The sequence below is a fragment of the Carcharodon carcharias genome, chromosome 11 (assembly GCF_017639515.1).
Source record: "Carcharodon carcharias isolate sCarCar2 chromosome 11, sCarCar2.pri, whole genome shotgun sequence".
NCBI lineage: Eukaryota > Metazoa > Chordata > Chondrichthyes > Lamniformes > Lamnidae > Carcharodon > Carcharodon carcharias.
The window spans coordinates 78,456,189-78,469,061 of NC_054477.1; the positions used below are offsets into that span (position 1 = coordinate 78,456,189).

The 12,873-nt window shown below is 41.7% G+C and overlaps 1 protein-coding gene across 5 annotated transcripts in view; it reads right to left on the reverse strand.

Moving 5' to 3' along the window:
- The window catches only part of tenm4 (teneurin transmembrane protein 4), a 523,453-nt gene that overhangs the window by 456,416 nt on the left and 54,164 nt on the right, over positions 1-12,873 (reverse strand). The window contains exon 3 of one of the 5 annotated variants that reach the window (XM_041199171.1): positions 9,236-9,239. The exons of the other annotated variants lie outside the window; for them this stretch is intronic. Within the exon in view, the coding sequence (XP_041055105.1) occupies positions 9,236-9,239 (4 nt within the window). The remainder of the gene's footprint in view (positions 1-9,235; positions 9,240-12,873) is intronic. 5 annotated transcript variants of the gene reach the window in all.

A 12,873-nucleotide genomic window follows, 5' to 3' on the forward strand; every position in this document is an offset into this window, starting at 1 on the left:
CAGGGCAGTGTGCACAGCCCAACCATCTTCAACTGCTTCCTCAATGACTTCCTTTTATAAGGTCAGAAGTGGGGATGTTCACTGATGATTGTACAGTGTTCAGTTCTATTCATAGCTCCTCAAATACTAAAGCAATCCATGCCTACAAGCAGCAAGCCATGAATAACATTCAGGCTTGGATTGTTAAGTGGCAAGTAAAATTCACGTCACAAAAGGGCCAGACAATGCCCATCACCAACAAAAGGGAATCTAAACATCTCCACTAGATAGTCATTGGCATTAACATTCTCAAGTACCCCATCAACAACATCCAAGGGGTCACCATTGATCAGAACTTTACTGGACCAGCCACATAAGTACTGTAGTTGTAAGAAGAGGCTGGGCATTCTTCCGCTCACCTTCTGACTCCCCAAAGCCTGTCCATCATCTGCAGGGCACAAGTCAGGAACGTGATGGTATATTCCTCACTTTCTTGGATGAGTGCAGCTCGAACTAAACTCAAGAAGTTCAACACTATTTAAGACAGCTTGGATTTTTTGAAGATGCTGTATGGGGTGCCATTCATCCCCTCCACCACCAGTGCAGTGACTGCAGTATATACCAGCATTACATTAGCTTTTAGTTAAGACATTTTCCTAAATTCTTCAGTTCAAAAGTTTTTTGCTCAAAGTGCAAGGGGAACAGGGCAGGATGAACAGTATACCTCTTTAATCAAGGAGATTTAAGGATTGAGAAATAAACAGAGGAACAATGGAAAAGGAGGTTGAATTCAAATGGGTGAATTAGTGAAATCAGGTATATGAAGAAAACTGAAAAGAGAGAAAGTTTGATTCATGAGGAAAAGCAAAAAAGAATAATTATTAAAAATAAAATTCAAATTTTTAAACTTCATTTCCTATGAGTCTTTAACAACAATCGACTACGTGTTCCCACTCTGGGCCAAAGAGGTCGATTGCCATTGAAATAACAATTATCACATCCTTTAAAAAGGTAGTTGTGCTCCAAATTACTCAAATTATCTTTCAAAGGCAAGTTTAATGGACAATTACTGTCCAAATCCAAAAAGTTCATAAAAATAATGAAAGGGTTAAGTTGAGATGGCATTTATGTGGTGCATTCGGTGGAGCAGTGTAAATGAACCAGCAAGTTCTGGGGATTCACAACTCATGCCATATCACTAAATTCCCTCAACTTGCTGGTTGATTTGCACAATAATAATAGCATTCATCATTAACATACTGCTATTTTTCCAGCAAGATCCAGCCCATTATTTTATCATAACAGACAGTTGAACTTATTTTTCTAGGCACCTTCAGAAGATCTGCAATAAGGTGGGTCATATCTTTGTAAAGGATGCTACATATTTCGAATTCCCTATTTTAGCAATCTAAAGAAGTATTTTGCCCTGTCATTACAAATGTTTAAATTATGTGCTTTTAGAGAAAACTTTGGAGTATAAGTAATAAAGTTAATGAAACGACTTTAGTAATGAAGTGCTTCCTATCTGACAATGAAAAATATTACATGCGGAATATTACAATACTCACTGAAGCTGACCAGGAAAATCTGAGTTTCATTCTTGTATATATCTCATACCAGCAGCATTGGAAGAAATTGTAAAATGGCCCCCCCTAAAGTAACAGTTTCACTATGTTTGGTATTAGAATGCTATGAATTTCCTCAGGGATTCTCCCGATTTGGACGCTGTAATTTTGGGCCAACATCAATGGAAACCATTGATATAACACAAACACGAGGCTTCTGCTGAAGATGTAGCAGCTGATTAGGAGAATTCTTGAGGAAATTCCAGCAAGAGGTTTTATTAGTTAAGAGCAACAAGCGGCACTCCTGTGGATGCAATTCTGCTCAGTTCTCTTTGTGGCAAGTGTATCATGCTGTGACACTAGTGTATGAATGGAGTGGTTGTAACATACAAATGGCAAGCAAGACATATATTTAAGAACATTGTTGAAAGCCAGCTGAAAATGAATTTAAATCACACGCATTTAAAAAAATTCCTTGTAATTCAAATGAATAGGGGATGGTGTGGTGCAGAAGCCTTTGAGCAGAACAATGTTAGATTTGAGCCCTGGTCCACACTAAGTCCAGCTTGATTGTACCATGTTTTCCTAAGTTTGCATCAACACCCTGAGCTACCAAGAGAAAATGTCAACTATGGCACGGATGTTCCTGCAGCAGCATGATCGTCAGATTACCACTGCCTTCTTAAATTCCCCCAGCTCATGCTGCTGCGCATTTGTATTGGGGTCATCCCAGCCTGGCTTTCACAGAAATGCGCAGTACAGCATCCCTTGGGAAACTCTGTCAGAGCAGAGTGGAGTCGGGGAAGACAGGAAGTGCCCCTTTTAACGACACTAGCTGCCATATGGAGGGTTTAAGAGTCCAGTCTTTGAATATTAGTACATGGATGAGTGGATGAATGAGCGAGTGACTGAATGGGTAGGTGATGGGGTGTGTTAGTGGGTGAGTTGGGTGACTGGGTGTGGTAGGTAGATGGATAAATGGATGGGGGTGTCTGGGCTAGGGGATAGGAGGGGTGAGTGGGTAGTCAGACCCGGGGATAGTTGGGTTGTGTCGGTGTCAGTCGTGTTGCCAGGCTGGGTATTCAGGTAGAGTTGGGAAGGTAGTCAGGTTGGGACAGGAGGGTAGTCGGGTGGTAGAGAAGGGTAGTCAGGTCGGGAGGGGGAGGTATAGTCTGGCCAGGTCAGGAAAGTAGTCAAGTTAGGTCGGGAGGGGTAGTCAGTTCAGGGCAACAATTTGGGTGGTCAGGGGATTTAGCCAGGTCAGGGGACAGTCAGGCGGTCAGGAGGGTGGTGGGTGGTTGGGGTTTGGGGGGGTGGGGGCGATAGTTGGGCTGTCGGAAGGGTGGTTGCATGGGGGTGGGGTAAGTGGGGTAATCATGGGGTGATTAGGGATGATTGGGGTGATCAGGGGGTCTGTTTGGGGGTCAGTTGAGTAGTTATCCAGGTGTTCGGCTAAGTTTTAATCTGTGTAACATTGCTTGGGTAATTATTCAGGTAAGTACTGCAGAACTGTCCAGAAGAGTCAGCGGCATTCGCAGAGAGTCCTGGGGAATTGCCCATCAGAGGTTTATACTTCCCACACAATTCCCACATAGGTCAGCACATCAGGACCTCCACAGCATCCTGACGCACATCTTCAGTCATACATCTGATCTCTGACAATCTGGAGACTGGAAGGTTTGGCCCTGTGTTTCAAACTCCGGACTATAATTAAATGACACCTACTGTAAAGTAGGCATGTGTGGGTGTTGCCAGATAAGAAAGAGGGCAGAGTTTTCATTTATATGGTACCTGTCGTGACCTTAAGCCATCCCAAAAAGTTTCACAACCAAACAGTTATTTTATCAAGTTCAGTCACTGCGGCACTCTAGTGAAAAGTGGAAACCACATTTCGAAAAGCAAGATCCTACAATTGGCACCTCTGTCAGTGCTGCACTGAAGGATCAATCTAGATTATCAGTCTAGGTCAATCTAGATTTGGCATGGGGCTTGAACCCACAATCTTCTTGCCCAGAATTGACAATGCTATCACTGAGCCAAAGCTGAGACCCATGAGGATACAATTATGATGTCTCATGGTCTAATAGTCTGCTAATATTCAGTGTTTCAGTTCATCCATAAATAATGATAACTAGGATGAAGTACCAAGCATTGCTGGAACTCCTCTCCAGCAGACATCAATGATTTTAGGAAAGATGTGAGGAAAGAAAGAACTGCAGCTCAATGTTGGGTTTTCTCAGAGAAATAGTCATAGGTTTGATTCTGTGTTCTGCTGGTTTCCCAGTCTCAACTGAATCAATGCGGGGATCGTCAAAGTAGACAGCAAGTAATGCCTTTTCCATCCCCCAAGAACAATGGACAGAAAATCAGAGACAGAGCTAGTGTTCAATGGTGGTCTCCCTCCTCTTAATGGCCGGCTCAGGATGTTGAACTGTCGGGAAGCTGGCAACAAGCTACCCGCCTTCTAAACTCAAACCACCCAAAGAGACAACACAAAACAAAATGAAAAGGAGGGGGGAAACTAAGCTGGTAACATTCCTTGTGTGGGACATATTAAGTATGAACACAGCGTTGGTAGGATATTTCAAAAAGAAATTCTTAGAAAGTCAGTGGGGCAGAACAGGTTGCTCCTTGACCTCACTGACACATGAGCTTTTATTTAGTAGCCTGTCAAACATTTTGAACAAAAGAGACAGGAAACCACCTCTACCCTTTTGTAAACAGGTGGGGAAGGGAGAAGAATTAAAAGCACTGACAAGGCTATCAGTAAACTAGCATACTAGCAAAGAATTTTAGAAAATTATAGCACAGAAGATGGTCATTCAACTCATTATACTAGTGCTAGCTCTTTGTGAGAGCAATCATAAATTAATTTCATGGTCTCGCACATTCCCCCTAGCCCCATATCTTCCTTGGCTTCATTTGTTTATTGATTTTCTTTAAAAATGTAACGATCTCTGCATTCCATATTCTAACAGCTTTCTGTGTAAAGGGATTTCTGCAAACCTCTCTCCTCATTCATCCTTGTGAACATTTTAAATTGATGATACCTCATCACTGACTTCCCAACCTGAGGAAATAGCTTTAAGTCCCACTTACTCTATTAGAATCATTCATAACTTTAAATCCTTCCATGAAATTTCCTCTGAACTGAATCACAGCTATCATTGATCAATTACAGTGGAGGAAGAAGCGTGGTGACACAGTGCAGAGGATGGAGGCGTTCATACACAAATGATTCTAGTTTTTATTGAAATACAATTTCTTCTGGTTATGGCTTAAAGCGACTGCAGTCCTTCATGTGCTTTAATATTACTCAAAATGCCAGATTTGGTTCTTATATTCTTTCCCCCATATAAATGCAATCCTATGAGATGCAAGTGAATCCCCCGGATTAATAGGTAGTAATCATTCATCTAATAGTGTGTCTTTGACTGGAGATGTACTGAATTTTGGCTGAATTTTTTTCCCTGACTGTTTTGTTTTTCTTCCCCTCCAGTCAGATGGCCGATGTGAAAAATTGAAATTCTGACAATGAAGACCCAGTGTTGAGCAACACATTTGGTTTTCATCGAGTCCAGGCAGAATTATAGTAACTCTCCAGTATTTAAGGCTACTACTACCCTCAGTTTCATTACATCAGCTGTAGAGAGTTCAGCATCACAGGCCTGATCCCTTATTGTTTTAAACACCAAATTGCTAAGGGTTTTGAAAGAATTATTAACTTTGAAGTGACTTTCCAAAGTGAGTTTCAAAATTGATAATAATCATGAGCTCCATTAGAAAACTGTAAATTACGGCCATGCTGCTTTTACTTAACAACACACCTTGGTGTGACTGATATATAAAGGTATATACATATCAGTTATTCAATCTTTTAATCAGTCATTTTTTAAAAAATTCTATAAAAAACAAAGTACAAGCAGCTATTCGGATTGAACTTAAGAATAATACGACTGATAAGTAACAAAGGTGATCCTTTCTAAGCAACACCACTAAAACAAATAAAACCAGGGATTGGATAGTCCTGATTTTTGGGGCACATGCAGATCAAGTTGGGTAGCACAAAAATTTGGTGTACTCACTGCATCTACATGATTGGAGCTTAAGGACCATTTGGGTGCCACGTTGCTACCAGCACCTCCAAGTGCTTTGCAGCTCCTTCAACCAACAGATGGTAGCACTGTTTTCAAACCATGTGGTATAGGCTCTTCTTAAAGGCAGGCTGTGCCTTCAAGGAAAATCGCACAAAAGTTTGCTGCAATGCAAATTATTGCAAGGTGAACATCAGAGCAGAGAAGGACTACACTCTGAAGGGAGTAGGAACAGGTATCTAAGGAGTTCAACTCCCAGAGTCTGGACACCAGGACCTGGCACCTTTGCCATTAGAAGCCCAATAATCTCACATGGGTGGTCAACTTCAGTAAATGTATTTTCACATTGTTACAAGCCCTGTGGAGAATGAAAACTTTAAAAAAGAGATTAATTTCCCAAACTATAATCAACATGAATCAAACATTACTTAACAGGCAACTAACACATTGAACTAAAGACAAGATACATTTGCAGTAATTAACTAATGCAATTGCGATACATCTTTCAACTCTTTTCGCTCTGCACTGCCAAACTGTGAACCAGGTGTTATTGGTTGGTCGGTTGAAAAGAAACTCTGGAAAGCTGCACCATCAGGATTATCATGACCCGAGGGAGACAGGATTCATAGGAGTGTGCCTTGATGATGATAATCATGAAATTCAAAGGTGAAAGCTTTGTTGAACAGGGCTCCTGACCTACCCTGTGTGAATAAATAACAGCATATTGTGGAAATATGCAGCTACATAATATCACATTTATGCACGGAATGATACGAATGCTTGTTGTTGCCTAAACGTATCTTTGTTGCATCAACTATTTGAAGTGAAATTTACCCTTATGTTTGAAGTATCATTTGTATGTTGATTCATGTTTAATTTACATCGATTCAGATTCGTGTTCAAGTAAAAATGAAATCTTGTCAGTAATTACCCTTTGGGGGTAATTTGGTAAAGTTGGTTATCTTGCTTACATTTCCTCAAGAGGGATCGTAACATGGGTAAGACTCAAAATTCATCCACCCACCAAATCTGAATGGTTTTAACACAAGTACCTGTGCCTTCAGCTCTGGCCTTATCTTCTGAATGCTGCCAGTGAGCTTTGTGCACTGCAGGACATGCAGTAGTCTTGCTTCAGACAACGAGGTACAGGCAAGCTGTCTCAAGTAGAAAGTGGAAAAACTGCTGCCATGGAAATTCAGGCAACTGAACACCAGGACACACAAAGGCAAAGACCGATGGATGCAATGCTCAAGGCATTAGTGGTACAGGTGTAAAGAAGACCTGTCCCATTTGAAGCAGAGGACCCTCAAGGAATAGGCAAAGATGACCAGGGAGGTCAACTCCTGGAGTCAGGAACCTAAGACCTGGTAGCACAGTGTCACAAGAAGTATAATGAGCTCTCAAGAGTGCTCAACATTAATCAATGTATCTTCATGTGACATCACCAATCTCTCACACTGCTCAATGCACCACACCCCTATCACTCACCCAGCAGCACTCCCAAGCCCTCGGAACTCATGCATAACATCCAGATACACAGCCTCACACACCTACCAATGCTGCCAGCCTCCTACCCATCTCTCACTGCCTCTAAACAGTTCCAGCTATTGAGCTATGTTAGTCACATCACCCAGACACAGTGCAAAATAACTAATGATATTCTTCCCTCTCGCAGGATGAGGTTGCACACAGTACAAGAGTACAGAAGAGAGCCTTTGAAGGGCGAGGACACTTGATCATCTGAGCCCTGCAAAGGAGATGGCCTTCTGCATCATGGGATGGAACATATGGCATCCAACATCACTGAAAATATTGAGGATAACAGTATGTTCCTGCCTTCTACCCCTTCTCAATCCTGGCTCACTCTCATCCTGCTATCTGGCATGGTGAGAAAGCTGCAGATGTGATGACCATGGACCCTCATTCTTCCCACACCTCCCCCTCCCTTCCCTCACTACAATCTTTCCCTTCTGATCTCCTATTTTCAGATACCCAAGAACTGGTGCATGCTCAGCCACAGCAGCCCAAGGAGAAGGGACAGAGCATCAGTGCAGCAATGATGAAGAAGCCCTGTCACTTGATCTAAGACGCACAGTCACCAGCTCAGACACTGGCATCTTAATTACTATGGAGGCCTGCCTAGAGCTGAGATCAGCATGTGGTGAGTCACTAGACACAAATGGACTGCAGCTACATAAGGAAAAATGGATGATTCATTTACAACTGAATCACAGAATTGTTACGGTGTACAAGGAGGCCATTTAGCCCAAGGTGTCTGCACCTGCTCTCTGAGTATTTTAATTTAGTGCCAATCTCCTGCCTTTTCCCCATAATCCCGCACATTGTTTCCATTTAGATAATCATCCAATGCTCTCTTGAATGCCTCAGTTGAACCTGCCTCCACCACATTTCCAGGCTATGCATTCCAAACCCTATTCACTTGCTGTGTGCAAAAGTTTTTTTCTCCCCTCACAATTGCTTCTTTTGCAAAACACTTCAAAACTGTGCCCTGGTTCTCGATCCGTTTACCAGCGAGAACAGTTTCTCCCTATCTACTCTGTCCAGACCCCTCTTGATTTTGAGAACTTCTATCAAGTCTCCTCTTAGCCATCTCCTCACCAAGGAAAACAGTCCCAGCTTCTCCAATCTGTCCTCATAACTGAACTCTCTCATTCCTGGAACCATTCTCATAAATCTCTCCTACACTCTCTCCAATGCGTCCACATCCTTCCTATTGTGTGGTGCCCAGAACTGTACACAATACTCCACCCGAGGTCTAACCAGTGTCTTTTAAATTCATCATAAACTTCCTGCTCTTGTGATCTATGCCCCTATTAATGAAGCCTAGAATATTGTATGCTTTAGAAACAGCTCCCTCTACCTGTCCTGCCACCTTTACTGGCTTATGTGCCTATACACCCAGATGTCTCTGTTCCTGCATACCCTTTAGAATAGTATCCTTTACTTTATACTGTCTCTCCATGTTCATTGTACCAAAGTGCATCACCTCACATCTTTCCGCGTTGAACTTCACCTGCCACATATCTGCCCATGCCACCAATGTGTCAATGTCCTTTTGAAGTTCTACACTGTCTTCCTCACAGTTTCCAATTATCCCAAGTTGTGTGTCATCTGCAAACTTTGAAATTGTTCCCTGCACACCAAGATCTAGATCATTTATATATATCAGGAAAAGCAAGGGTCCCAATACTGACCCCTGAGGAACTCCACTACAAACTTTCTTCCAGCCCGAAAAATACCCATTAACTATTACTCTGTTTCCTATCCCTCAGCCAATTTAGTATCCACATTGCTACTGTCCCTTTTATTCCATGGCCTGTAATTTTCCTCATAAGCCTGTTGTGTGGCATTGTATCGAATACCTTTTGGAAGTCCATATACACCACATCATGGCCTTACCCTCATCAACCATCTCTGTTACCTCTTCAAAAAACTCCAGCAAGTTAGTAGACATGAATTTCCTTTAACAAATCCATGCTGACTCTTCTGAATCAATCCACATCTTTCCATGTGACTACTAATTCTATCCCAAATAATTATTTCTAGAAGTCTCCCCATTGCCGAAGTTCAACTGACTGGTCTGTAGTTGCAGGGCAGATCTTTACAACCTTTTTTGAACAAGGGCGTAATGTTTGCATTTCTTCAGTCCTCTGGCACCTCCCCAATCCCGGGAACATTGAAAGATTATTGCCAGTGCCTCTGCAATTTCCACTCTCACTTCCTTCAATATTCTTGGATGCATCTCATCCAGTCCCGGTGCCTTATCAACTTTAAGTAACGACAGCTTATCCAATACTTTCTCCTTATCAATTTTTAACCCTTCCACAGATTGCGTTTCCTCCCCTGTCACCATGCCTCGTAGGTAAAGACAGATGCAAAGTATTCATTTGACACCTCAGCCATGCTTCTTGCCTCTATGTGTAAGTCCCTTTATCGTCCCTAATTGGCCCTCCTCCACCTTTTACCACCCTTTTACTATTGATGTGCTTATAGAATACTTTGGTATTTCCTCTTGTGTTAGCTGTCAGTCCCGTTTCATAATCCCTCTTTGCTTCCCGTATTTGCTTTTTCACACCCTTCTGAACCTTCTGTATTCAGCTTGGTTCTCAATTATATTTGCTACCTGACACCTGTTATAAGCACACTTCTTCTTCTGTAATTTAATTTCCATCTCCTTTGTCATACAGGGAGCTCTGGATTTGTTTGTCCTACTCTTCCCTTTTGAGGGAACATACCTCAAATGTGCCCAAACCATCTCCTCTTTGAAGGTAGCCCATTGTTCAGCTACTGTTTTTCCCACCAACCTTTGGTTCCAGTCTATCCAGCCCAGTTCCGTCCTTGCCCCATTGAAGTCTGCTCTCTGCCAGTTGATTATTCTTACTCTGGACTGAGTGATGCTATTTGCCACCATCATCCTAAACCTTATGATACAATGATCATTGTCTCCTAAATGTTCCTCCACCGTCACTTGATCAACTTGGCCTACCTCATTCCCAAGAAACAGGTCTAGCGGTGCCTCCTTTCTTGTTGGATGGACACATACTGCTGTAGGAAATTCTCTTGAACACAATCTAGGCATGCTCATCCCTCACTGCTCCTTACATTACACTATTCCAGCCTATATACAGATAATTATAACTCTCATTATAACTACTCTATGTTGTTTACACCACTCTGTAATTTCCTTGCAGATTTGTTCCTCTATATCCTTCACACTAGCTGGTGGTCTATACATTACACCGAGCAATGTAATTACACCCTTCTTATTCCTTAGCTCTAGCCAGCTCGATTCTGTCCTTGAATCCTCTGACACATCCTCTTTCTCCAGTACTGCAATACTCTCCTTAACTAAAAATGTCATCCATTGTCCTTTTTTCCCTTTCCTATCTTTTCTGAACACCTTGTAACCAGGAATATTTAACACGCAGATCTGCCCTTCCTTAAGCCAGGTCTCTGTTATCGCCACAACATCATAATCCCACAAGGCAATCTGAGCCTTTAACTTCCCAATTTTATTAACCATACTCTGTGCATTCACATACATGCAGTGTAACCCTGATTTAGACTTCATTACTTGCTCCCTTATTCCAACTCCATCTATTAATTTACTATCGTCTATTTTTGCTATCTAACTCTTCCAGCATTTCATGCACACTGATGTTACTTTCTAATATTCTCTCCTGGTTCCCACCCCTGCTGAGTTAGTTTAACTCATCAAGTAAGACCATAAGACGTAGGAGCAGAAGCAGGCCATTTGGCTGAATGAGTCTGCTCCGCCATTCAATGAGATCATGGCTGATCTGATAATCCTCAACTCCACTTTCCTGCCTTTTCCCCATAACTGCTGCAAGGTACTGCAGCAAAGGACTCAGATGAGCATGTTAAAAACAAAAAACTGTGGATGCTGGAAATCCAAAACAAAAACAGAAATAGAAATATCTGGAAAATCTCAGCAGATCTGGCAGCATCGCCGGAGAAGAGTACAGTTGACGTTTCGAGTCCTCATGACCCTTCAACAGAAGATGAGGATGTTGATAGGTTGGTGTTTGGGCAGGTTACCATCCCCTTTGTCATCCTTGAGAGGATGGGGTATCAATCTCTGCTAAATGCATCAAGAAACTTCCAAAAATGCTCAAGTACTTTCAGGCACAATCCAACAAAATTTTTTACTTACCTGCAATTAGGGTGCCTGGCCCTTGAAATAATAATACTGCAGAATCCATCTTGCTGATTCGCAGTTCTTTTTTCAGGAGTGGAAAATTCAGGAATTATCACAGCTGGTTAGGCTATGTGACGTCAGGATAGCACCAGTTTAATTCCTCATTTTAACTCTAAGTAAATGGGCTTTGAGTGAGTTAAAATCAGGCCACGTATGTTTGGATACATGCAGGGCATGTGCCTGTGCACCCATATCAGTGAAGGTCACAAGGACCTCAAAGGTAATGACTCACAGCACTGCCTGGCCCTAGGAAAGCAAGGTATTCCTATGCAAGGAGCGATGCTATGTGAACAAATTTTGTGGCCTTTAATTATTATTTTTTAAACATATGCTGTATAACCAGAATTTGAGATTCACAGCATATCTCATTTAAGAGACTTAGCAAAGTTCACAAATAACTCATCAGTTATGGATACAAGAATGTCAGAAGGAATTAGAAGTGACTGCCACGCCAGTCTTCACAAAGGCGTGATCAAAAGAAACAAACCTGAGACTCAATTGTCTAAAGGGCACAGAATCAAATGGCATACATTCTAGAATTCTGCAGTAAGTGAGTGATGGTGTTCCAGTTAATATTTTAAAAGTGATATAAATATAGGGGTAATACTGAGTGTTGGAAGCTATGAAATGCAAATATCAAAACAAAAAGCATAAATCAAGATTGGAAATGAATTGGAAAATTCTAGACATGTTAGAGAATAGAAAAAAATGACCAGGAGCATCTTGTAAGATCTTGCTGATGTTCATCCACACAGGCAGCAAGCAGCATTTCAAATTTAGAACTGATCAGTGATGCAATGCTTCTCAATTGCTATCTTGGCATTAAGTAGCACTGCTGAAAAAAAAAACAGCAGCTGGGCTCAATAGACCCCTGTGGCAAAATCAGTAAATTTGCCAGTTTCACAGAAAAAGTACCTCTTGCCCTCAGTACCAACACAACTTCCATCCTTTCATTGCAGGTTGAGAGATGCATGTTACCCTCATGAGAAATTAACAAAAGGATGAGGGTTATGCAGAGGATTCATAACATTCTGCACATTAGGTATTCAATATAAAGGCCTTACATAATATGTGACATTACCTAATTGAATTACAATTTGATGTAACATTAAAAACAACAGTTGGCAAATGGAACAGAAAAGAATCTTACTGGAAAACAGAATATAACATAAATAGGAGCAAAAGTAGGCCATTTGGCCCCTTGAGCCCGCTTCACCATGCAATAAGATCATGGCTGATCTAATTATGGCCTTAACTCCACATTCTTGCCTGCCCTCCATCACCCTTGACTACCTTGTAGATCAAAAATCGGCATAACTCAGCCTTCAATATGTTCAATGACCCAGCCTGCACTGCTTGCTGAGGCAGAGAATTCCAAACACTAAAGACCCTCAGAGAAGATATTCCTCCTCTTCTTTGTCTTAAATGAGAAACCATGTATTTTGAAACTGTACCCCCTAGTTCTAGGTGCCCCACGACAGGAAACATCCTCTCA